Here is a 27,664-nt window from a genome sequence, read left to right on the forward strand (position 1 = left end):
CCAAGTGGAGAATTCTTGATATTCTCACAAGCAGTGGGGAAAAGCAATAGGCTGAGCCCCCAGTCTTGGGGTTTATTCATATGAGCTTAACCCTGCAAGGGATAGGCTAGGCCTACTTAAAATTAGGCCTAAGAGTCACCCCCAAGAGAACCTCTTTTGTTGCTCAGATGTGACCTCTCTCTCTCTCAGCCAATACACAAGCAACTCACTACCCTCTCTCTCTCTACGTGGGACATGACTCCCAGGGGTGTGGACCTTCCTGGCAACATGGGATAGAAATCCTAGAATGAGCTGGGACTCAGCATTAAGGGATTGAGAAAACCTTCTCGACCAAAAAGGGGAACAGCAAAATGAGACAAAATAAAATGTCAATGGCTGAGAGATTCTAAACAGAGTCGAGAGGTTATCCTGGTGGTTATTCTTAAGCATTAAATAGATATCACCTTTTTAGTTAAGGTGTAATGGATGGGTTGGAGGGAACTGCCTGAAAATGTAGAGCTGTGTTCCAGTAGCCATGTTTCTTGAAGATGATTGTATAATGATATAGCTTTCACAGTGTTGCTGTGTGATTGTGAAAACCTTGTGTCTGATGCTCCTTTTATCTACCTTATGGACAGACGAGTAAAACATATGGATTAAAAATAAATAAATAATAGGGGGAACAAATGTCAAAATAAATTTAGTAGATTGAAATGTTAGTGATCAATGAAAGGGATGGGTTAGTGGCATGGTATGTATGATTTTTTTTCTGTTTTCTTTTTATTTCTTTTTCTGAATTGATGCAAATGTTTAAGAAATGATCATGATGATGAATATACAACTATGTGATGATATTGTGAATTACTGATTATATATGTAGAATGAAATGATCATTTGGTAAGAATGTTTCTGTTTGTATGTTGGTATATTTAATAAATAAAAGAAATTTAAAAAAATAAGTTATGGTAAAGGGAAAGAGTACTGCACTGTAAGTTTTAATAACTAGTTTTAAATCCTAGCTCTGTGGCCTCCCAGCTTTTTTACCTTAACTTGCCTAGTCTCAATTTCCTCATCTGAAAATTCGCAAGAGTGATAATCTATTTCATAAACATTTATTGAACACTAGATACTTGGTAGGTATACAAAAAATAAGAATGAATTAGGCACCATCCATGTGTTTTGAAGTAGTTCTCAGTCAAGTGAGTTAATCAGATGTGAAAACAAGAAATTTTGATATAATGTGAAAAGTGCATAATGAATAATGTATGGGGCTGGGGAAGGATTTTGGAGTAAATGAAAGCTGAGCTGCATTTTACAGAATAAGGAAGAGTTAGCCAGGCAGAGAACATAGGAAAAGCCATTTTGGTTGGAGGGAACCATATATGCAAAATCAGAGAGTCATAAAAGATCTCGTGATATGAGTACTTCTGCATCATTGGGACATAAAACAGGGTGGGGGCAAGGCAGGGGATGAGGCTTTATTGAGGGCAAGGTCTAGGCCCCTGAGCTCTGATGTCTCCAAGACTGAATTAAGAGTTTAAAGAAGAGATGCATATATAATGCTTTTAATCACTCTCTACCTGAAAGAGTCTAACAATATTTGACGTCCCAAGTGTTAGGGTAGAGAAGGAAGATTGAATGATTAAGGTAGTGTTTCAGTTTTTATTGTGCAGGAGTAGCAAAAGGGCAGGCCTGCCAGGGGTTTGAGTGTTCTAGTGAGAGAGAAATATTGAGTGATTAATCATATGGGCCAGTTTAAATGGCATAATGTCTGAAAATACTTAACATGGTGTCAAGGCACAGACCTGGCACTTTGGAAATGTTTTTGAATTTGAGGCAGCAGGGTGTAGTATTATCCCCATTTAATAGATTTTCAAGTTAAATCTAAAAGAAAATTATTTGCTCAAGCTCACATAGCTACTAAATGGCATAACTAAGACAAGACCACAGGTCTTAAGCTTTCTAGTACATTGCTATTTCCACTCTACAAACTAGGTATCTTTTAGTAAGTCATTTTACCCCCCTGAAGTTCAGTTTCCTCTAAGGGTTTCTAAGAGTAACTGTCCCTTTCTAAGGAAGACTATAGAAAGCTACTTAGCCCATTTGCAACCTCTCTACCTTAAGACCTCATGAAAATTTTATGTGCACTAAATGCCATTTGGGCAGCTCATTTATGCTGTACTCCTCCGATATGACGTACTAAGATTTCTACTTAATCGTATTGGGGAAGACTGCTGGCCTGCCTTGAGTATGTTGTCTTAGTCTCAGCCATTGTTTCTCGGAGCAGAGAGAAACCATCTGCCATCTTGCTGCAAGTACTATTTGAATGGACAAACTGCTCAGTGAGTCTACATATTATTCCTGCCGCCTTGACATATGTCTTCCAGATACAATTGAGAACACTGCAGGAGGCAGAAAAAGCTTTTGTGCTTTTTTTTTTTCAAATTGGCTACTAATATTTCTCTTGTATCAGGGACCCTTGGACTTAACCCTGAAGTACTGTGTGAGAAGGAAGACGGAGTCTATCGACAAGAGGTTCTGTTTTGATATAGAAACTAATGAAAGGTAAGCTAGGCTGGGGGGAATTGGCAGTGTCCCAGATGCCAGATGCTGAGCTTGGGTAGGACTTTTCTTTTCCTTACTCGTCACTTGTTGATGAATAGGAGCAAGTCTGTTCAAGTCATTATTTTTTTTGGCTCCCCTGACTGCTCTTCACTGGGATCCTTGCTAGGCCTTACCTAGACCTGGTTCTTGAAAGGCATACTCAGCAAACCCTCCAGGGATGAGATGGGACAAGGAGTTCAGGTAAAGGCTTTATTTCAGGGAGAAACAGAACCACTTGGGGAGCCTTTTAAGAGAGAGAGAGAAACGGCTGCCCTGAGGTGGCAAGGGATTGGGTTTTTAAGGCTTAGGATAGGAAGTTGGGGTGCAAGGATTAGGTAGGTCTCTATTGCCTAGTTTTCAGAAATAGGGGATCATGTTAGGAGTTGCCAGGTTTCCATCAGTAAAGTTTACATTTTAAATGCTGCCTTAGGCATGCAGGGTGGTAAATGCTGGAGGGTGGATCGTAAGGGGAGTTTATACACGAATGCATCTGCTGGAGAGTTGAGGCTGAGTATTGGGAGATTATTGCAAAATGGAAAGTGAAAGGGACAACTTACTGGCACGGGTTGGGGTGAGAGATGCTTTCTGAAATATTTGTCAGGGGTAGGTTACATCCTGGGGGAAGGGGTCCCCGTCCCCAGGCACAACAATTCTCACTATGCAAGTTTCAGACAATTTTACATCACCGCCTCTGGGCATAAAGTTCAGCATTTGGTGATGCTACAAAAAGAACAGGAGAGCAAAGCTCATTCATTTATATCTCCTAATATAACATAAAAGAACATATGAATTGGCACACATTTTGGGAGGAACGATTGGGTGGAGGGTAGTGGTGGTTTCGGGGATTCTTTTGTCCTCCACTTGGTGAAAAACTGAGGCAGACTTTCCATACTTTACAGATATTTCTGTGAATTGGAAATAGTTTGATTAACTTTCAGATATTAGAGTAATGGTATTCTAGTTTGCTAGCTCCTGGAATGCAACACACCAGAGACGGATTAGCTTTTAATAAAAGGGGACTTTTTTCATTAGTTCTTCAGAGGAAAGGCAGCTAACTTTCACCTGAGGTTCTTTCTTACATGGGAAAGCACAGGGTAATCTCTGCTGGCCTTCTCTCCAGGCCTCTGAGTTCCAAAACTTTCTCCGAGTGATTTCTTTCTGCATCTCCAAAGGCCTAGGCTGAGCTGCGAGTGCCAAGATAAGGTATGCTGAGCTGCTTGGGCTGTGCTACGTTGAGCTCTCTCATTTAAGCACCAGCCAATTAAATCAAACATCATTCATTGCAGCAGGCAGGCCTCAAGCGAACTGCAAATGTAATGAACAACAGATGAGGTTCACGAACCATTGGCTCATGTCTACAGCAAAAGAACTAGGCACCTTCGCCAGGCCAAGTTGACACCTGAACCTAACTACCACAAGTGGCTTGCAAATTTTGGAATTGATTGCATGTTTCTCTCCTGTGCCATCTTTTTGTTTTCTGAACCTGGGAGATTTTATCAGAGAACTATTTAACCTTTAGCTTTAAGAATGAGATCATTTGGAGTCATTTTGGAGAAAGGTATGCTTTGTACCTGGGAAGTTAATCTGAAAGTTAGTGAATAAATGTTTCTAGATTTTATTTCAGCCTATTATTTCTATGTTTTAGACACCAAGAATTAGAATAGATTTTAGCAATATGATCAGATTGCTAGAAAGGAACTTGAAGAGTGCATTAAAATATCATGTAAGCAAAACTATTAATGATTAGGTTAATAAAAATATGATTAAGAGATTAGAGCATTTTTACCGAAATGCTCTAATAAATAATTATTTGTCTGCTTCCCCATTAAAAAAAAATTGGGATATTGTTATTTGAGCCTCAGAATTTCTGTTTGTGAATCTGTTTTTTTTTTTTTATAAATGGATGATCTTGATCAAAGATGACTGCAATAAACATTGTGACCCATGACCGTGAGGTTGTCATTCATTTTCCTGGCTACTTCAGGTCCAGTAGAAAGACGGACCTGCATTCCTGTTTACTAGGGAAAATGTTATTGGCTGTCGTTTCCTTTTCATAAACACTTAGTTTCTCTGGCTCAAGATCAGAAACAACTGCAACATCAAAGTGTTTAAAGGAAAACCTTTAGTCTCTAGTTTCATTCTGGTCTGTTTTCAGATTGACTCAAAGTAACTGCAAACAGTTTGGCCATGATCAGAGGTGCAGGAACTATTTCATCTTCGTATTCCTTGCACCTTGTGCTTTGTATGTTTCCTAGCAGGTGCTGACTTTGATGTTGAGTGTTAATTTTTTTTTCCCTACCCAGGATGCTGAGGAATTCTGAGACTACAACCCAGGAATTAAGTTTTCATATGTTGATGATTTTTGCTTTCACCTATTGGGTACTTTAAAAACATTCCCTCATTTAACCCCTCCTCTCAGCCTCCATTTGGAGAGGAGGAGATTGAAACTCAAATACATTTAACTGACTTGCCAAATCAATAGAACAAGCCCAGATCTGTAGGACTCTAAAGCCAATTCTCTCTCTATTTTGTTCCATTGTCTATTACCAGCAGAATAAACATGCTGTGAAATAGAGCATCAAATATAATGAACGGGTGTTAAGGCACCTCTTTGCATGTGGAGTTTTCTGAGGGATATGACATCTGTTTTCTTGATGTGTCAACCTGATATAAGGAGCAGAGTGCGGCTACCAGGCAGGTACCAGGCACCTATGTCCATGAGATAGGGGGTGTTATATCACAATTTCACAAAGGAAGACAGGGAGGCAGAAAGAAGTTAAGTAACTTGTTCAAGTATAAATGGTAGAGCCAGGATCCAAAACCAGTAATTCTAAGTCTCTAAGCCTATACTCTTAACCACGGCAGTCCACTGCTGGATATGCTTTACATATCTTTATGATCCAGATGGGAGACTGAAGCATTAGTGAGGGGAAAGGATTTGTCCAAGGTCATAAAGATAATTAGTGGAGGAGCCTGGACTGGAAGTCAGTAGTTTTTCTACTTTGTCATTCTGTCCTTATCAATATATTTTTTGAATTTTACTTTCCATATAACCCACCAAATCTCCAAGTGATTACTGAATAGTTGCTTATTCATCATTTCAGCCTCTCTGTAAGATCAAGAGAGGAGGCACACTGGCTTTTCTGTTTCCCATATAGGAAAACTAAGTTCCAGAATGGGTTTGATAGAATATATGATCTGTATCGTTTGCTTGTATATCTGTTGTCCATTTGCCTGGCTTCAGAGTCTATTTAGCTTTTGTCTTTACAATGCTTTCTAGCCTTTGCAGCCAAAAAATATCCAAAAGGGTGGGTATTTCTTACAGAAAGACAAGCCTGAAAGAATCCAGTGTCCACAGCCAAGTCCTGATTTTCAATTGATTCTGGCTTAAAGATCATTTTAGAACTTTCCTTCTTATGAGGTATTTTACTAAAGTAAGAGATGGAAGGACAGGTAGAACAGGAATCCTAAGATATCAGAACTGGAAAAGACCTCCCAGCTCCTCTGTTTCAATACCTTTATCTTAAAGATCAAGAAACTGAGGTCCAGAGAGGCCAAGTGGTATTGCTTTTATTATTCTGTGACTCTGAGAGAGATTTCATCTTAACATATGAGGAGTGAGCGACAAGGTTCATCATGATGCAGCTAGCTAGAGAATGCAAGGAGATTTTATGCCTGCAGTAGTATGGGCAATCCGAAATCAGCTCAGTTCATTTGTGGAAATCTGAAAGACCATTAAGGTTATGCCAGTTTGGGGTTTCTCTGGATGTAGGTAGACTACAAGTAAATAAAGTAAAGTTGGGTTTGAGGCCATTTGCCGGGCAGAAATATAGTGGTGAAGAATATGGTTGCTGGACTAGACCTCCCGGATTCTGTTCCTGGCTCACCTACTTACTATCAGACCTTAGGTAACCTCTTTGTGCCTCTTTTCTCATGTGTAAAATAGGAATTACTATAGTACCTGCTTTATGGGCTTGTTGGTTAAATGAGTTAATACATGTGAAGAATTTAGAACAGAACCAGGCACCGAGTGAGTCTTCAAAAAACAATACTTTGTTATTAGTCATAAGATTGCTTAAGTCAGCCAAAAGGTCTCCTCCCTGTGGCTGAGCCAGTTTGCATATTGTTGAACTCTTTCCAACTGGAAATGCTCATTGGACATCCTAGATGGAAGAAGGAGCAAAGCTGTTTTCCTGATAGTTTAATATGCTGTGGTAAACATGCTCACCCCCAGAGCCCAGAATGAGTGGCTGGTTCCCAAAAGAAGGAGTGAGGGAAAGTCTCTGTTCAGCTCAAGCACAAAGGAGCTAATTTAAGTCCGCATTATGGTAAAGTGTCTTGGCATCTGCCTTCCTATTTCTTTGCCCAACTCTGGCATGAGACCATAAAGATATTGCCTCCTCCAGAGTTTCCAAAGTTACTATTTTCTAAATTGTCCATTATATTTTCCTACGTAAAGGTGATTTCTATATGCGTGTGCCTGCTCAGTGTGACCATTCCTAGGACAGGTTACAAGACTCCATGCTCTCCAGTGAGTTTTCTGCTTTAAACTTTTTCATTTTTCATTAGGCCAGGAACCATCACTCTGCAAGCTCTTTCCGAAGCTAACAGAAGGCTATGGATGGAGGCCATGGATGGGAAAGAACCTGTAAGTTACCTCAAACAGTGAAATTCTCAGCAGTATAGTCTGATGTATGAGTACCACTCTAGTGGTATCAGTTGGTCTAAGATAATTAAGTGATAAGAATTTGTTCATTCTCTCAAAATTTTAGAGCTGGAAGAAATTGTTGAATCCATGTATAAGGCAACTTACATGTGAGGTACTGACAGAGTAAGGGACTTGTCTAGGAACGCCCTCAGAGAAGGCCTCAAAGCTGGGCGTAGAAACCTGGTTCCTTGTCCCGTGTTAGACTATGTAGCTGTGCTGAAGATATTCTTCAAAACGAAACTAAGCCTTTTTTCAGATTATAAAATTAATATGTGTTCACAGAGAAGAATGAAAAATCATTGCCATGGTTGAAGAAGCATTTATTGAAATTTTATTTAACATTGTTTTGTTGCACCCCTCTTTTACCCCCAAATCAGCTTATCCCCTTTAAGGCTATAGCTGATGAAGGGCATGTCATTGGCATCATGTATCACAAGATGTGCCATTCCATTTAGAATACTGTTACAGAAAAGGACAAATGCTCCCTTTAAAGGATCAGTGATTAGCAAATAGAGACCAGAATGAACAGTCAGAAATCATTGTAAAGCATTCTCTGTCTTTCGTACCTTCAAATGGCATATGAAATCATATCATCTTCCTAATGTTGGAATTCCAAAGCCTGATTTGGCTCCTGCTTTGCCATTCAGTGGCATTTGTGGCATCGAGTAAGCCATCTCACCTCTCTGGGCCTCAGTTTTCTTCTCCTTAGGAAAACTGCTTTAATGATTTCTTCTTTACCTGCCTCACTGGGTTGTTTTGAAAAGTAAAATGAAAGGCAATCTTTAAATCATAATGTGCTGTATTAGGTTTAGATGCTCCTAACTGAAGGATGAGTGCAAAACTACTGAGATTCAGCAGGATTTGGCTAGAGTCCTATCTTCTTATTTTATTCAAGGCAAAAACATGCTAGGAGGGGAAATATATTCCAGGTATTTTTTTCACTGTGCCCTCATTACCCTGGCGACTAAGAATAGTACCCAGATTCCAGCATGCATTTTTTTAGGAACCAAGAAGCTAGCAGGAGATAAACGATATTGTAGACTGTCATCTAGAAAGTAAGCCAGAACCTGTCTCCCTGATCCCATCCCACCTCCATCTTCAAGAAGCCAGGTGTTTAACTGTTACTCACCTGTAATATTTCCCTGGGAGGATGTTAGGAGGCTCAGGAAGGCATTTCTTTCTCCATTCCCTCTCCTGAACCTGCTCTCCCTTTAGGTTTTTAATTATCGAAGGACACAGATGACCCATTGTGGAGAATGATGTTAGAACATGGGTCCATTGTATGAGGATTCTCAGCAACTTGACTGTCAGACTTTAAAAAAAAAATCTCTTATTTATAAAAGCAACACCAAAGGCAGTCCAGCACGTCAATCTCTCTCACTGAAGTATCCATGGGCATAATATATGCATGCAGAAAGCTTTCTTTTAAAAGGAGAGATTGTTAAAGTAGCCTTAACAGCTGACATATAGGCAACTTATTTCTTGCAGCGTCACATGGCTAATATTGCTTCTGATTTACTAAGCACCCCAACTTCCTAATCTTATGCTTCACATGACTTTGCTGAAAAAGTCAATGAAGATTAAGGCTTAAAGGAAGATGTAGTCCAATCTGCTCACTTTAAAGATAGAAATGTTGAAGTCTACATAATGGAAAGTATATGCTGAAGGTTTAATAATGAGACAGAGGTGCAATCAGGACTAAACTTCAAGAGTTAAGGATCTCCTCGTCAGTTTTGCACATAGCTATCACAATATATACTTCAAGACCACTCAGAGACATCTTAGCAGTTTCACAGATCTCTTTCAGATGGACATTTGCCTTTCAACAGAGAACCACCCATTTACTAGTCTTTGGGATGGGGGATTGATATTGGGAACATTTTGGTTTTACCATCCATGCCCATTACCCATGTGAAATCCATGAGAAAACCACTTTTTTCTCTCTTTCTCTCTTTCTCCATCATAAAAATTGTCCAAGTTTTACATAAGTAAATGTCTAAGATGGGTAGACTACAACTTTGTCTGCAGTAACCAGTGCTAATTTCAGGGACTGTTACTCAAACTATTTTCTCAGGAACTGGGCAAAGATGATTGTGTTTAGCCACATTTCCTTCTTGTTAAATCCCTAGAGTCTCTAGTGGTTTTGATGGCCTATCTGGGGAGGGAGATTTAATTTCTGTCCTACCTACCTCCAGTGATTCACAATAGCCATGGCTCTTTCTGTTTGTCTTCTTTTATAGATCTACCACAGCCCTATAACGAAACAGGAAGAAAGTGAGTCATTCAAATTTCTAGTCTACTGACATTGCAAACCACCAGCTCTTCCTATTGACAGTAAATACTATCACTAATGATATGTAATATTGATGCAGGTGTGTATGTGGTAGAGCTTATACCTCTGTGAGGGATGAAAATCAGAACTGTTTGTTTTACATGTGTCTGTTCATTAAATCAGTCATTTTATCTTAGCTTATGGTGGGGATAGTAGTAGTAATATAGAGGAACACATCATATCCTTCTTGTTCTGGACACATGATAAAAATTGTGAACATCTACAGGTTAACATTTCACATTCGATGTTGCTCATGCCTACTGCAGACATACGTGTAAACGGCAAACTAAAAAATATCTTTTGTTTTAAGATTTAAAACTATAAGTTTTTCTGAATAAAAGGATTTTGCTATATTTCAGGATGATCAGAGATAAGCAACCAAACCCCTAGTTCTCTCAATGTTGTCCCTTAGTATGATTATTAAATATGTGATAGTGAGACTTGTTCCAACAGGATATAACTGTGCTTTCCTTTGCTTGAAACAGTGGAGCTGAATGAAGTGGGGTTCAAGTTTGTTAGAAAGTGCATCAATGTCATTGAAAGCAAAGGTAAGATCTAAACGATAGCCTTGGCAGCATTTGAATCTGACCACTCTGATTTTATCCTGGGACAATTTCTCTGAAGCAGCAGTTCTGTCATCCATCAAGGACCCATGTTAGTAGTGAAGACAGTTTGTTATTCTTGAGCACTAGATATGACTTGCAAATTTCAACAAATTCCAAACCAGTGGGATCCAAACATATTTGGATAATTTGTGGTTTTCTGCTTTTGAGGAGAAAGAACTTCAAATGGCTTATAAATTATTCTGAAATAGTACCTAATTCTCTTAAGTAGTATTATGATGGTTCCATCCTAAATAAACAAGAGATCAGTTTCTACCACATTACATAATGCTTTAAAATTTGACGTGGGCAAAGCTAAACTCAGGAAAATGTGGAGTTGGCATTCTACCAGGTTGACGATATCCTCTGGTTTCTCTCTGAGGCCATTTGGAATGTGAATTGGTGTGGTATATGAGCCAAGCCTCTTTTCTCTTTGAAACGTTGCCTCAGTCTTTCTTAATGGACAAAATAGCCTTTTCCTTCACATTTGTCGTACTGCAGTCTTCTCCTTCACACCACACTGCTCAAGGGCAACTTTAAGATTGATATGTCTTGTGGAGAACTTTTTCAGTTAAACCCTAGCTCCTTTCCAACACAGCAGTACCATTGCCAGCCATCTGCTGCTACCTACCAAAACATGCTTTTCTATTTAATATAGTGTATTCTCTCCTGTTCAGAATAATGAGGGCCTGGTAAAAATCCAAATGAAAGTATGAATGATTTGAAGAGATGCCTCAGAACTGTTGCCCCGTTGTAGGTAAGGGATGGAGAGCTTTGAGGAGGGAACCACCTTCCTGTTTGAACTGATTCCAGTGTATAAGTATGTTTTCTCTATCCTGAGGCAATGAAAGCTCTAGCTGTTTGAACAAATGTGACATGATTTTCTTTCCCTAGGGATCAAGACAGAGGGGTTGTACCGCACCGTGGGCAGCAATATTCAGGTTCAGAAGCTGCTGAATGCCTTTTTTGGTAACAATTTTCATTTTCATTGTTCTTTTTGGGAATAGGATATGTGTTAGAAAGAAAAGTGACTATAAGGGAAGGGCGACATTGGATACCTTACTAAGGAAAGTTGTAGAATATCTTTTAAAAATATTTTCAAAGGAAAAGCACACCCATATTTGCTCACCCTTGGTCAAGGACAGTGCTGTCTTGAAGAAACAGACCATCTTTTCTCCTTTCTCACATTTTGTTCAGTCCTTAAACCCTTTACAGTCTGTTTTTTTTCCCCTACTCCTCTACTGAAACTACTCTGGCCAGGCTTAGCCGGTACCTTCTTATCAAATACAGTGAGCACTTTTCAGTGTCTGTCTCACTTGAGATCCTTGTTGATCACTCCTTCCTTTCTGAAACGTTCTCCTTACTTGACTTCTTAATACAGCACTCTCTGGATTCTTCTAACATCCTTTGCTTTTTCATTTTCATTGACTAATTGTTTAGTACTTTTCTGCTTCCCATCTTTTAAATTGTGGTATTTCCAAGAGTTCCTTTCCCTCCTTCACTTCTTTCTCTACATAATCTTCTATTGCCTGATTTCTCTCCTGGTTATAGGCCACATTTTGCTGTTTCTTCACATGCCTTGTCACTTTTTATTGGATGCTGGAAATTGTCAGTTATTGCATGTCTGAATTTTTTTGCCTTTTAAAGAGCATTGAATTTTGTTTTGTAGGCAGATATTTTTGGATCACATTGGTTCATTTGAGGATTGTTTTTATGTTTCATTAGGCTAGATCTATAGTAGCTTTTATTGGCTATTTTACCCCTACCAAGGTCTGACCCTTTTTTTTGTCTCTTCATTCTGATTGATTGAAACTCAAACATTTCCCAGCTCTGTGTGAATTCTGGGAATCATTCAAGTTAAAGCTCCCTGGTATTTCTTTGCCCAGCCTTATGGGATTTCACCCTATGCACACATAGCTTAGTATTCAGCACCAAAATCAAGGGGATCCATAGGTAGGTGTTTTGAGTTTTTTCTCTGCATAACTCCCTCTTCTCTGGAACTCTGCCCTGCAAAAGAGCTGCCCCAGCCTCCCTGAACTTTGCTATTTGCCTCCTCAACTCAGCAGGGCTTCCATGTTTGGCTTGAGTTCCCAATCCTACCCATGTAGCAAGTTGAGGTGATGGTAGAGCTCTTCTCGCGTGTTCCCCTCTTCAGAGTCGTAGTCCTGTTCTGCCAGTTGTTCAGTGACTGAAAAAGCTGTTTCATATATCTTGAGCAATTTTATAATTGTTCACAGTAAGAGGGAAAATCTAGTATCAGTTACTCCAACATGGAAGGGATGGAAGAAGTCCATCTATGAAGTTTTTACTATCACCTGTATCCTGATAACCTCCAAATAAATATTTCTAATCCAGATATCAGTCTTAGTGTAGAGTCATGTATCCAGTTGTCCAATGGATCTCTGCTTCTAAACCATATTCAGATCATGGAATACATCATAATGATCATATTTAAAAGCCCACTGGGATAAATAGACAAGGCTGTTCATGACTGAGGCAATGAGCCCCAAAGCCTATGGGAATCAATATTGGAATCTCTGCTCAAACTCTCTCTCCATAGAGATTCCATAGGTACCTCCAATTCAATATGTCCTTCCCTATAAATGAGCTCTTCTTTTTATGTGTGGTGATGAATTATTTGGAAAGTTCAATTTTCAAAAAGTGTCAGAGAACAGAGCAGATTTAGAAAATTGCAGTTTAGATAAGTATGTGTTTATTTATTTATTTATTTAACTCTTTTCTGGAATGCATAACATACCTAGTCAGCCCTACAGCCCTGACCACCCTGTTTCCATTTTAGAATGTTGTAGCAGCCAGTAACAGCAGATATTGAATTTTTGCATTACAAATTATATCCTCATTGCCTTAATATTTTTCTTTCATTAATGCATCTACACTATTAACTTTTTTCAAATAATAAATATTATTTTTAGAGAAGTTTTAGGTTTCCTGAAAAATTACACAGAGAATCCAACATACCCATCTACACATGCATAGTTTCCCCTGTTATTAACATGTTGCATTAATGTGGTAAATTTGTTATAATTAATGTACCAATACATCATTAGCTAAACCCCATAGTTTGCATTATGGTTTGCTTTTTGTGTGTACAGTTCTATGAATTTGACAAATGCATAATGTCATGAATCATCTACCGTGGCAGCATCATACAGAAGAGATTCACTCCCTAAAAATGTCCTGTGCTTCAACTATTCATTCCTTCTCTCCACCCCAACCCTAGGCCATAATAACCACTGATCTTTTTACTGTCTATAGTTTTCCCTTCCCACAATATCATATAGTTGGAATCATGGAGTATGTCGGTTTTTCAGATTGACTTCTTTCACATAGCAATATGTATTCAAGTTTCCTTCATGTCTTCTCCTAGCTTGAGGCTCATTTTTTTTTATTACTGAAAAATATTTTATTGTATGGATATGCCACAATTTCTTTATTCACCTGTGGAAGGGGTATTTGATTAATTTGGCAATTATAATTAAAGCTGCTATAAATATTCAAGTGTAGGTTTTTCTGTGGATGTAAGTTTTCAAATCCTTTGAGTATCTACCTAGGGGCACAATTGCTGGATCATATGGTGAACTAATATTTAGTTTGTAAGAAACTGTGAATGTGTTTTCCAGGTAGCTGTATGCTTTTTCATTCCCACCAGCAATGAATGAGATTTCTTGTTGTTCCTTGTCCTTTTCAGCATTTGTTGTTGTGAGTGAATTAGATTTTAGCCATTCTAATAGGTTTTTGTTGGAATCTCATTGTTTTAATTTGCAATTCCTTCATGATATGTGATGTTGAGCATCTGTTCATGTGGTTATTTGCCAACTGTATGTCTTCTTTGGTGAGGTGTCTGTTTAGTTCCTTTGTCCATTTTCAATTAGGTTGCATATATTTTTATTACTGAGATTTAAGAGTTTTTTTATTTTTTTATCTTAAAACTAATGTATTACAACATTGGCTTTGTATTTTTTTTTCAAGCCCTTTGTCAAGTATATGTTTTGCAAATATGTTCTCCCAGTCTGTGGTTTTTTTATTCATTCTCTTAATAGTATTCTTCACAGAGCAGATTTTTTTTTAATTAGAAAAGTTGTGGGTTTACAGAAAAGTCATGCGCACAGTACAGAATTCCCATATGCTGCCAGCCCCCCATAATAAACACAACGCATTAGTGTGTTGTATTTGTTATAATTGATGAGGAAATATTATTATAATTGTACCATTAGCTATGGTCCATGGTTTCCATTAGGATTCACTCTATATTGTACCATCCTACAGTTTTTCTTTAAAATTTTTATTCTAGTAACATATACAACCTAAGATTACCCCTTTCCACCAAACTCAAATGTATAATTCAGTGCTGTTATGTTCACAGTTTTTTACTATCATCATCATCTACTATCAAAATTTTTTCATCATCCGAAACAGAAGTTCTGTACAATTTAAGCATTAAATCCTCCTTCCCTACCCTAACTCTGACCCCGGCTACCTTTATTCTAATTTTTGACTATATGTGTGCTTATTCTAATTATTTAATTCTGTGAGCTCATACAATATTTGACCTTTTGGTCCTGGCTTATTTCACTCAACGTGTTGTCATCAAGGTTCACCCATATTGTTGCATATATCAGAACTCCATTTCTTTTTATGGCTTAATAATATTTATTATGTGTATATACCACATTTTGTTTATCTATTCATTGGTCGATAGACACCTGGGATACTTCCATCTTTTGGCAATTGTGAATAGTGCCACTATGAACAACAGTGTGCAAACATCTGTTTGAGTCCCTGCTTTCAGTTCTTTGGGATATATACCTAGAAGGGGGATTGCAAGGGCATATGGTAATTCTATACTGAACTTTTTGAGGAACCACCAAACTATCTTCCACAATGACTACACCATTTTATATTCCCACCAATAATTGAGCAAGTGTTCTTATTTCTCTATATCTCCTCCAAAACTTGTTATTTTCAGATTTTTAAATAGTAGCCATTCTAATGTGTATGAAAAGTTATCTCGTTGTGGTTTTGTTATTCATTTCCCTAACGGGTAATGATTTAGAGCATCTTTTTATGTGCTTTTTGGCCGTCTTCTTTAGACAAGTGTCTATTCAAGCCCATAAATTGGGTTGTTCATCTTTTTGTGATTGAATTGTAGGATTTCTTTATATATTCTGGATAGTTTTAGATATGTGGTTTCCAAATATTTTCTCCCATTGTGTAGGTTGTCATTTTACTTTAATGACAAAATCCTTTGTGGCAGAAGAGTTTTTAATTTTGATGAGGTCCCACTTATCTTATTTTTTCTTTTGTTGCTTGGGCTTTGGGTCTAAGAAACCATTGCCTGTCACGAGGTCCTGAAAATACTTTCCCATGTTTTCTTCTAGGAGTTTGATAGTTCTGGATCTTATATTTAGATCTTTTTTTTTTTTTTTTTTGGTATGGGCAGGCACTGGGAATTGAACCCACGTCTCCAGCATGGCAGGTGAGAATTCTGCCACTGAGCCACCTTCACACTGCCCCTTTGATCCATTTGTTAGTTGATTTTGCTTATGGTGTGAGGTGGGGAGGGGTCTTCCTTCTGTTTTGTTTCTTGTTTTTTTAAAATTTTTTTTACAAATGTAGGTCCAGTTCTCCAAGCACCATTTGTTGTAAAAACTGTTATTTTCCAATTGAGTGGTCTTTATACCCTTGTCAAAAATCAGTGTGTCATAAATTTGAAGGTTGATTTCTGAGCCCTCAATTCTGTTCTATTGATCTATGTCCTTGTTTAAGTACCATGCTGCTTTGATTACTGTGGCTTTGTGGTAATTTTGGGGGAAGTGTGAGTCCTCCAACTTTGTTCTTTATTAGAAGATGGATTTGACTTATTTGGGTTCTCTTACCCTTCCATAAAAATTTGGGGATTGGCTATTCCGTTTTTGCAGAGAAGACTGTTGAAACTTAGGGACATTACTGAATCTCTAAATCTCTTTGGGTAGAATTAGCATCTTTACAATATTTAGTCTTCCATTACATGAACCTGGAATGTCCTTGAATTTATTTAAATCTTCCTTGCTTTCTTTAAGCAATGTTTTGTGGTTTTCTTTGTATAAGTTCTTTACAACTTTGGTAAGATTTATTCCTATATATTTACTTCTTTTAATTGCAATTAGAAATGGAATTTTTCTTGATTTTGTCTTCCAATTGTTTATTACTAGTGAACAGAAAAGCTATTGGATTTGGGTTGTTGATTTTGTACCCTTTCATTTTGCTGAATGCATTTATTAACTCTAATAGCTTTGTTGTAGATTTTTGAGGATTTTCTGCTTATAGAATCATATCATCTGCAAATAGGGAAAGTTTTACTTCTTCCTTTCCAATTTGATGCCTTTTATTTATTTTCCTTGCCTTATTGCTCTGGCTAGAACTTCCATTACAGTGTTGAATAAAAATGGTGACAGTGGGCATCCTTGTCTTATTCCTTATCTTACAGGAAAAGCTTTCAGTCTTTCAGTGTTAAGTATTTTATAAGTGGTAGATTATTCATATATGCTGTTTATCATGTTGAGGAAGTTTCCTTCTATCCCTAGTTTCTGAGTGTTTTTATTTACAAGAATCACTGCAGGATTTTGTCCAATGCCTTTTCTGCACTAATTGAGATTATTATTCATTGTTTATTTCCTTAAACTTTTATTTTTAAATGGTTTCAAAGTTATAGGACAGTTTCAAAAAAAGTAAAAACCTATACAGAAAACTCTAACATACCACCTCCTGAAAAACAGATTGACCAATTTTAATATTTTCCTACATTTGCTGGATGTGTCTATCTACCCATCTATCTATCAATTTGTCTACATTTATCTGTCTGTGTACCTTTAATCTCTCAACTTTCTAAACATTTGAGAATATATTGTATAAATCATGTTCCTTGAACACATAATACTTTCACATATACATATATCTATATTTAACTTTTTATTATTTATTATGGTAGTACTAAGAGATGCCCTAGAGGATCTCTTATGTTCCAGGAAAACATTTCTTGACCTCTAGTATGTAGTTGCAGTCCTATTTCCCCTTGCTAGTCATATTCAATCACCCCAGCCAGCAAAGTAATCCCCTTCTTTGCCTGTTGATCCAGGGGCATGAGTAGCCCAAAGTAACCAGCTGGCAGTTTTAGATTCCAGTTCAATGGAATCATTGTTGTGTCTTCCAGTGGGAGCACTCCTCCTTTTGGAACTAAGACTTCTAGACCAACAGAGTTCAAGGTTGCAGGGACAGGAAGCAAAAATCTTTCTCATGGATCACTAGGGGAGATAGTGAGTGGTGCCACTTCCATTTCTACTCCTTGATTCCTGGACCTATGAATCCTGCCTGTGGGAGAAATACCACCATAGTGTGCACTAATTTAGACCATACACAGCCTTCTGGAGAACATTTTTGCAGGCTTAATGTTCAAGGTATTGCCATTTAATTGGCACCATTATTGGGTCTTCAAAAGGCCATTCCACTATTCTCTCAACCTAGCTGCCTCTGGATGATGGAGAATATGGTAAGACCAGAGAATTCCCTTAGCATGTGCCTATTCCTTCATTTCATTTGCTGTGAAGTGGGTTCCTGATCAGAAGCAATGCTGTGTGGAGTGCCATGATGGTGGATAAAGCATTAGATTCTATAAGTCCACGGATAGTGGTTTTAGCAAAAACATTGTGTACAGGGAAGACAAACATATATTCAAAGTGTTCTACTTTGCTAGGTGCTGGAATGCAGTATTCCAGAAATGGAAAGGCTTTTAAAAAGGGGAATTTAATAAGTTACAAGTTAACAGTTTCTAAGCTGTGGAAATGTCCCAATTAAAGCAAGTCTATAGAAATGTCCAATCTAAGGCATCCAAGGAAAGATATCTTGATTCAAGAAGGTTGATGAAGTTCAGGGTTTCTCTCTGAACTGGAAAGGCACATGGAGAAAACAGTCAGAGTTTCTCTCATCTGGAAAGGCACATGGCAAACACAGTTGGGGTTTCTCTCTTTTGGCTGGAAGGGCACATGGTGAACACAGCGTCATCTGCTAGCTTCCTCTCCAGCATCCCAGGAGGCATTTTCCCTCTTCATCTCCAAAAGTCACTGACTGGTGGACTCTCTGCTTCTTGTGGCTCTGTCATTCTCTGCTCTCTCAAAATCTCTTGCTTTCTTCAAAATGTTTCCTCTTTTATAGGATTCCAGTAAAGTAATTAAGACCCATCTGGAATGAGTGGAGACAGGTTGCACCTAATCCAGTTTAACACCCACTCTTGAGTGAGTCACATTTCCATGGAGATAATATAATTAAAGTTTCCAACATACAGTACAGAATAGGGATTAGAAGAAATTGCTACCTTTACAAAATGGGATTAGGATTAAAACATGGCTTTTCTAGGGTACATAAACCTTTTCAAACTGACACACGAAGTATGTGTCTATTCCAGTTAGAACAAATTGTTGCCCCTTCCATGATGTAAGTTGTCCAATGTAGTCAACCTGCCACCAGGTAGCAGGCTGATCACCTCAGGGAATATAGCCATATTGGGGACTGAGTGTGGGTCTCTGCTGCTGGCAGATTTAGCACTCAGCAGTGGCCATTAGCCAGGTCAGCCTTCGTGAGTGGAAGTCCATGTTGCTGAGCCCATGCATAACCTCCATCTCTACCACCATGACCACTTTGTTCATGAGCCCATTGGGCAATAACAGGCATTGCTAGGGAAAGAGGCTGACTGGTATCCACAGAACGGGTCATTTTATCCACCTGATTATTAAAACTTTCCCCTACAAAAGTCACCCTCTGTTGAGCATTCACATGGTACACAAGTATCTTCATGTTTTTAGCCCACTCAGAAAGCTCTGTCTGCATACCTCTTCCCCAGACCTCTGCTACCAATGTTCCAGTCATGCTCTTTCCAAGTCCCTGACCATCCAGCCAAACCATTAGCAACAGCCCATGAGTCAGTATACAAACACACCTCTGACCAGTTCTCCTTCCAAGCAAAATGAACAACCAGGTGTACTGCTCAAATTTCTGCCCGCTGGAAGGATTTCCCCTCATCACTATTCTTCAGAGACATCCCAGAAAAGGGCTGCAGTGCTACAGCTGACCACTTTCTGGTGGTCCCTGCATATCATGCAGAACCATCCGTGAACAAGGCTCGAGTTTTCACTTCCTTAGTCAGTTAATTGTAAGGAAATCCTCAAGAAGCCATAGCTTTGGGATGTGAAAGATAAACTAACATGGCAGGAGTGGGGGCCATGGGCATTTGGACCACTTCCTCATGTAATTTATCTGTGCTTTCAAGACCCACTCAAGCTCTATCTCGAATATACTATTTCCATTTTATGATGGAGTGCTGCTGTGCACGCCCAACTTTATAGTTTGGTGGGACAGACAACACCCAGCTCATGATAGGCAACTCAGGTCTCATGGTAACTTGGTGGACCATGGTTAAGCATTCAGTCTCTACTAAGGCCAGTAGCAGGGCAAAAGCTGTTTCTCAAAAGGAGAGTAGTTATCTGCAGAAGATTGTAAGGCTTTGCTCTAAAATCCTGAGGGTCTGCATTGAGATTGCCCTATATGGGCCTATCAAAGGCTCTAGATAGCATCTCTATTTGCCACTGACACCTCTAGCATGATTGGATCTGCTGAATCATATGATCCAAGTAGCAGAGCAGCTTGTACAGCAGCCTGGACCTGTTGCAAAGCCTACTGTTGTTCAGGTCTCCACTTAAAACTAGCTGCTTTTCTGGTCATTTGCTAAATGGGCCAGAGTAGCACACTCAGATGAGGAATATGTCATCTCCAAAATCCAAAGAGACTAACTAGGCATTGTGCCTCTTTTTTGGTCATAAAAGGGGCTGGATGCAACAGCTTATCCTTCATTTTAGAAGGGATATCTCAACATGCCACACATCAACTGACACCTAGAAATTTCACTGAGGTGGAAGGCCCCTGTATTTGTGTCAGATTTATCACTCATCCTCTGACATGCAAATGCTTTACCAATAAGTCTAGAGTAGTTGTTACTTCTTGCTTGCTAGGTCCAATCAACATGATGTCATCAATATAATGGACCAGTGTGATGTCTTGTGAGAGGGAGAAATGATCAAGATCCTTGGGGACATGATTATGATATAGGGCTGGAGCATTGATATATCCCTTAGGTTGAACAGTGAAAGTGTATCGCTGGCCTTGACAGCTGAAAGCAAACTGTTTCTGGTGGTCCTTACTAACAGCTATTGAGCAAAAACATTTGCCAGATAAATAGCTGTATACCAGGTACCAGGGGATGGGTTGAGTTTCCCAAGCAGTGATACCATATCTGGAACAACAGCTACAGTTTAGAGTCACCACCTGATTGAGTTTACAGTAACCCACCTTCATCCTCCAAGACCCATCTGGTTTCTGCACAGGCCAAATAGGAGAGTTGAATGGGGATGTGGTGAGAATCATCACCCTTGCGTCCTTCAAGTCCTTAAGGTAGACACTGATCTCTGCAGTCCCTCCAAGAATCTGGTACTGCTTCTGATTTATAATTTTGCTAGGTAGGTGCAGTCCTAGTTTCTTCCACTGGGCATTTCCTACCATAATAGCTCTCATTCCATGAGTCAGAAAGCCAATGTGGGGATTCTGCAAGTTACTCAGTATGTCTATTCCAATTGTGCATTCAGGAGCTGGGGAAATAACTACAGAATGAGTCCAGAGACCCACTGGACCCACTGTGAGGCGGATCTGAACTAAAATTCCATCAGTCACCTGACCTCCATAAACCCCCACTCTGACTGGTGGACCAGAGTGACATTTTGGGTCCCCTGGAATTAATGTCACTTCTGAAACAGTGTCTAACAATCCCTGAAATATCTGATCATTTCCTTTTCCCCAGTGTACAGTTACCCTGGTAAATGGCCATAGGTCTCCTTCGGGAAGGCTTGGAGGAAGATTAACAGTATAAATTTGTGGCAGTGTAACAGGGTCCTTCCCCAAAGGATCCTGCCCTTCCCCTCCTTTAAGGGGCTCTGGGTTTGTAAACTGTCTCAAGTCTGGGAATTGATTAAGGGGTATGACTCTATGTTTTTGTAATTCAGGCTAGACTTGTATTCACTTGATCTAGATCCCTTCTGCTTATACAACTCAATAAAAATGTAGTAGACTGCCTATCCATTATACTTCTAGGTACCCCATGATCTACTAGCCAACACCATAGGTCTCTGCAAATCAGAGTATTTTGACTTCTGCTTTGAGTCTGCTATCCATTATGGTAGCCATCCCCACCTTGTCTTTGGCATTTAAATGCTGTCACCTGGCTTCTGCCAAGTCAGAATCTGATCATCCTCATTGTGTTTAAGGATTCCCGCTCAGTGACAGCAGTTCCCATAGTTATATCTGATCTAAAGAGAAGGGTGACTACAGAGCTCTTCAAAGATGATGGGACTAGTCTCACAAATTTATTTCTCACAGTTCTGGTAAAAGGTGTGTCCTCTGAACATTCCGGGGGTGTGTGAGCAGGCCTTCTATGATAAATCCACCCTAACATTCTAATCGCTAAGCCTCTGGATCCCCTCATCTATATTATACCAGGGCAGTTCTGGCATTTCAATCTCGGGTAATGTTGGCCAGCTTTTGATCCATGTTTCAGCCAACCACACAAATAAACTGTTAATGCCCTTTCTAACCCCTCAAACTATAACATTGAATGCAGAATATCTGCTTAGTGGGCCCATATCAATAAATTCAGCCTGATCCAGCCTTATATTCCTCCCACCATTATCCCATACCCTTAAAACTCATTCCCACACATATTCCTCTGATTTCTGTATATATAGATTGGAAAATTCATGTGGTCATTGTGGAGTATAGTGTACCTCCTCCTGGGTGACACTCTGTACCTCACCTTTTGTGGCCTGATGGGACTTTAGTTGTAGGTCTGGAAGAAAAGAGGGGTAGTGGGTTGGGTCATGAAAAGAAATAGCAGTGTCTTTCAAGCCAGTTACCTCAGGTCATCTGTTGTAGTTTCATCCTTTGAAATAGGATTAGTCTCTCCAGACAGAGGAGTGAGGGCTGTTTCACTAGGGGAGGTGGTTACAGGTTTAGCAGACCCTGAATCTTGGAGGTTGGATGGCAGTCTCCTCTGGGCAGACTGTAGGCCAGGAAGCTGTTTCCTCAAGGCAGGCTGGAGATCAGAAAACTCTTTCCTCAGGGCAGTCCATTTCAAGTCTATCTATCAAAGGCTCAGTAGATTCCAGGAACTCCATGTCCCCATTGCCATCATTATCAAGTCATATATCCCCATCCCACATTTCAGGATTCCATGATTTTCCAATCAGAGCCCTTACTTTAACAGCAGACACCCTACAAGGTTGAGATTTTAGTTTACTTTGTAAATCTGCTGCTCACACAATGAGGCTCAGTATCTGGTTTTCAGAGATCTCAAGTCTGTGATCACAGGAAATAACATTTTCTTTCAGGTCACACATGGAAACATTTGCATTGATCATACAGCTCTTAAGATACAATTTGAAGCCTTCAACTCATTGCTTTCCTCTATCACTGTATCCAGGTTATCTACCAACTACCATCCAACATCATTATATCTCTTAAATCCACAAAACTCCATAAAAGTGTCAAAAACACTCACCCAGAGCCTTGCCTCACATAAATGTACAATTAGCAGAATCTAATGGTGATATTTTGCACATCTCTCTTTCCTACTCACCCCATAGACTGTTGGTGTCATCTTGATTATCGGAAACAGAGTAATTAGTGCCTTTGAGTCTAATCAGATTAGAAAACCAATTGTAAAAACCCATTTTTAAGATTCTGTTTCTCAAGAACCACTCCTGGTACCAAGCTGTTAAAGTCAGAGTTCTCTAGAGAAACAGAACCAACAGGATGTATCTGTAAATATGAGATACATAAAAGTGTCTTTTTATAAAAGACATGCAACCAAGGGGGCATAAGAGTCCAAAATCCATAGAGCAAGCTACATGCTGGCAGCTCCAAAGAAGGTCCTCAACGAACTCCCAGGAGAGATTGGCAGGCTGAAGTTGAAAAAGAGATTGTCTCTTATGAATTCTCCTTAAAAGCCTTCAGGTGATTAGATTAAGCATCACTCACTACAGATGACACTCCCCTTAGCCAACTGCAGATGTAATCAGTGGTGGATGCAACCAACATGTTCATGATTTAAGTCCATTAAATGTCCTCACAGCAACAGATAGGCCAGTCCTTGCTTGACTGGACAGTACCCTCAGCACCTTCCCGTGCGAAAACTTTTGTATATCCCCAAATAGAAATCTTGCAACCCCCAGTATCTCTTCCTCCCACCCCTGGCAGTCCATACTCTAATTTATGTCACTATGAGCTGTTATATTCTCCAACAATTTCTTTGTAGCTAAAATGGGGCTTAAATTTAACATCCTATGTCTATAGCAATCTCATTTGCTTTGATACCAACTTAACTTCGATGGTATACACAAACCATGTCCTTTACCCCCCATCCCCAATTAGTTCTTGTTGCAAATTACATATTTATATATTATGAGTCCCCAAATACTTATTTATTATTACATTTTATGCATTTACCTTTTAGACTCTAGTTAATAAAAAATGGGATTGCAAACTGAAAATGCAGTAGTGCCATTTACCCATACCAATACCTTTACAGACATTATTTCCTCATATGGCTTTGAGCTATTGTCTGTTATCTTTTCCTTTCAAGCTGAAAAACTCTGTTTAGCATGTCTTATAAGACCAGTCTAATGGTGACATTCTCCCTCAATTTTTTTTTTATCTAGATATGTCTTAATCTTTTCCTCATGTTTGAACCACAGTTTCGCTGGCTATAGAATTTTTGGTTGGTATTTTTTGCTTTCAACACCTTAAATATGTCATCCCACTGCTCTCTTCCTTTCACGGTTTATGATGAAACATCAACACTTAATCCTACTGATGTTCCCTTTGTATTTGACGCATTGCTTCTCTCTTGCAGCTTTCATAATTATCTTTGGCATTTGGCAATTTCATTATAATGTGTTTTGGTGTGGATCTGTATGTCTTGGTGTGGATTACTTGGGTTTTTGTTGAGCATCTTAGATGAGTATGTCCCTGTCTTTCATTAATTTTGGAAAGATTTCAGCCATTATTTCTTTGAATATTCTTTTGTCATTTTCAAACTTCTCTTTCTGGGACTCCTATGATGTGTACATTGCTACATTTGATGGTATCCCATATGTTTCTCATATCTGTTCACTTTCTTCCATTCTTCCATTCTTTCTTCTTTCTGCTCCTCAGACTGAATGAGTTAAATTGTCTTATATTTAAGTTCACTGATTCTTTCTGATGTTGAACCCCTCTAGGGGATTTTAATTTCAGTAACTGTGGTCATCAATCCTGTTTGCTTCATTTACATAATTTTCAACTCTCCATTGATGGTCTCTGTGTTTATCCTGATTACCTTTAGTTCTTTGTCCATGTTTTACTTTAGCTTTTTGAGCATATTTACTACCATTTTTTTAAAGACTCTGATATACCTCAGTTCTGATCATCCTCATTTGATGGTTTCAGTGCTCCTTTGCCTGGACCATCCTTTTTGGATGTTATATGTAAGTTCTTTGGGTGATGAAATGCAAACAGATAGCCAGTGTTTTAGTATGCTAATGCTGCTGGAATCCAATATACCAGAAATAGGTCAGCTTTTATAAAGGGGATTTATTAAGCTACAAGTTTACAGTTCTGAGGCCTTAAAAATGTCTAAACCAAGGCATCCAGAGAAAGATACCATGACTCTGAAGAAAGGCCAGTGTCTGTAACATGGTGTCCTAGTTTGCTAGCTACTGGAATGCAATATACCAGAAACAGAATGGCTTTTAAGAAGTGGAATTTAATAAGGTGCTAGTTTACAGTTCTAAGACCATGAGAATGTAAAAATTAAAGCAAGTCTATAAAAATGTCCAAATAAAGGCACCAACAAGAGGTTATCTTCACTCAAGAAAGGTCGATGAAGTTCAGAGTTTCTCACTCAACTGGAAAGGCACATGGCAAACACTGCCATGTCTGCTAGATTTCTCTCTAGGCTTCTTGTTTCATGAAGAGCCCCCGGAGACGTATTCCTTCTTCATCTCCAAAGGTCTCTGGTGGCATGGGCTCTGGCTCTCATCATTTTCATGGCTTTAAAAAGGGACTCTCTCCAAAATGTTTCCTCTTTTAAAGGATTCCAGTTAAGGCCCACCTGGAATGGGTAGAGTCGTATCTCCCTCTAATCAAAAGTTAATACCCATAATTGGGTGAGTCACTTCTCCATGGTAATAATCAAAAAGCTCCCAGCCAGCAACATTCTATGAGGACTAATGGATATGGCTCTTATGTGATCCACAACATATTCAAACCAGCACACTTGGGAAGACATGTGCCTGCTGGTCCTTATTCCACATTCCATTGCTTCCAGCTTCTGATTCCATGGGCTTCCTCTTTAAGCATCTGTGGGCCCTCAGTTAGCTGCTCCAGGGCAAAACTCTGGGTTTCATCTCTTAACTTGGGATCTCTAGGGGCCATAGATTTCTTCTCTTCAGGTTCTGGTTATTTCTGTGCATCCTTGTTTAACACCCAGGCTTTTTCTGTTTTGATCTCAAAAGTCTGTGTCTGTGTCAGCTCTTTTAAGGACTCAAGTAAACTAATCAAGACCTACCTTGAGTGGGCAGAGTCACATCTCCATCTAAGCAAAGGGTCTCACCCACAGTTGAATGTGTCACATTCTGTGGAAGCAATCTAATCAAGAGGTCCTACCCTACAGTATTGCATCAGGATTAAAAGAATATGGCTGCCTCCACAAAGATTGGATCAGGATTTAAACATAGCTTTTCTGGGGTGTGTAATAGTTTCAACCCAGCATAGCCAGGTAGCCAAGAGTGCATGAAAGGACAGCTTTATTTGATCAAAGGACCTGGAGGGGGAAAGGGAAGAATGAGGGTGGCAGAGGGGCCTGGTTTACCTAACTTAGGCTCCCTTGAGGGTCATTGGTGGTGGGGGGAGTATGGTTTCCAGGTTCTTGCCTTTATTGTAATCCAGAAGGAAGGAGTATGGCTTCCCCGTAGATACTGGGGACTTGCAGTTTTAAAGTATATAGCATGAAAAGCAGAGGTGGTACAGGCCATTTGGAGAAGCTGAGGGCAGCTCTTATCATCTAAACCATATGGAGATATAGGCCTTAATAGTAAATTATGCAGCATGAAGGACAGAAGCAGCAAGGCCATTTGGGGAAGTGCAGGGTAGTTCTTATCATCCAAACCATAAGGAGGTACAGGCTTTGCTAGTTACAGTTACACCTACACTAGGGCTAATTCGGGTGGTTGCTCAAAAGAAGAATTTATAACTAAGCTGAGCAAGATAATGAGGCATCAAATATAATTTATTTTACACCATTACAATCCACCCTGTGATGCCTCAGCATCATTTTTCAAGATGGCTATGGCTGAGTAGTTGAGATATTTAAGGACATATTCAGGTGTTCATTATAGTTCAGTCTAAATGATCAGTCTAAATAAGGATGTCATAATTAGAATTAGAATTAGTCCTACTGGGCAGGCCATGGTGGCTCAGCAGGCAAGAATACTCGCCTGCCATGCCAGAGGACCCGGGTTTGATTCCCGGTGCCTGCCCATGTAAAAAAAAAAAAGAATTAGTCCTATTGGGTGGGCCACGGTGGTTCAGTAGGCAGGGTTCTCACCTGCCATGCCAGAGACCTGGGTTCAATTCCCGTGCCCATGCAAAAAAAAAAAAAAATTAGTCCTATGACTGGTAATTGGAAGGTGTGGTGAACCAGCATCCCCAGGTTGTGGGGCTTAGCATGAGGAAAGGTCATGGGCAGGCTTGAAGATAGTGAGGGTTTAGAGGAATTATACATTTTAATAAAGGGGTTGGAGATATTATTACTAATGTATCACTTTTGTTACATCATTTGTGAATTTTATTGGTCTTGCCCTGAGTTGTTGATGTATATATAACAGGCTGTACTGGTCATAGCACAGACTCCTTTCTTATCCAGTAGATAATGCAGTGCTAGTCTATTGTCAAAGAACATTTGAGCTAGGGAGCTATGCTGTTATTGCGTGAGGCCCAGGGTCTGTGATACTAGTTGTACCTGCTGGGCTATGATGGCTGACAACTGTTGTTTGGCCTAAAGGATCTGGTTGTTCAATAGATATGTCTCACAGTTTTGCAGGCTTTAAGGTGCTGTATGGGCTCACTGGGCAGGAAGTTGGCCATCTTTGCAGGGTATATTTTCAAGTCTAAGTCCCAGGACTACAAGCAGTTCTGAACTCCTATGGTGATTTGACCGGAGGTGAAGTCCTCTCAAGCACTGGGGTCATGGGCTGTGGCAATGCCTTCAGAGGTGAGTTCATCTCCAATGGCAAACCCATGATCTGG

General features: G+C 39.4%; 1 protein-coding gene across 2 annotated transcripts in view; it reads left to right on the plus strand.

The window, feature by feature from the left end:
• Positions 1 to 27,664, plus strand: part of OPHN1 (oligophrenin 1) — a 528,296-nt gene that overhangs the window by 320,671 nt on the left and 179,961 nt on the right. For both annotated transcript variants that reach the window (XM_077146702.1, XM_077146703.1), the window contains 5 exons: positions 2,453 to 2,544; positions 7,153 to 7,231; positions 9,532 to 9,565; positions 10,109 to 10,171; positions 11,120 to 11,194. In XM_077146702.1, the coding sequence (XP_077002817.1) occupies positions 2,453 to 2,544; positions 7,153 to 7,231; positions 9,532 to 9,565; positions 10,109 to 10,171; positions 11,120 to 11,194 (343 nt within the window). The remainder of the gene's footprint in view (positions 1 to 2,452; positions 2,545 to 7,152; positions 7,232 to 9,531; positions 9,566 to 10,108; positions 10,172 to 11,119; positions 11,195 to 27,664) is intronic.

Source organism: Tamandua tetradactyla, chromosome X (assembly GCF_023851605.1).
Source record: "Tamandua tetradactyla isolate mTamTet1 chromosome X, mTamTet1.pri, whole genome shotgun sequence".
Classification (NCBI taxonomy): Eukaryota; Metazoa; Chordata; class Mammalia; order Pilosa; family Myrmecophagidae; genus Tamandua; species Tamandua tetradactyla.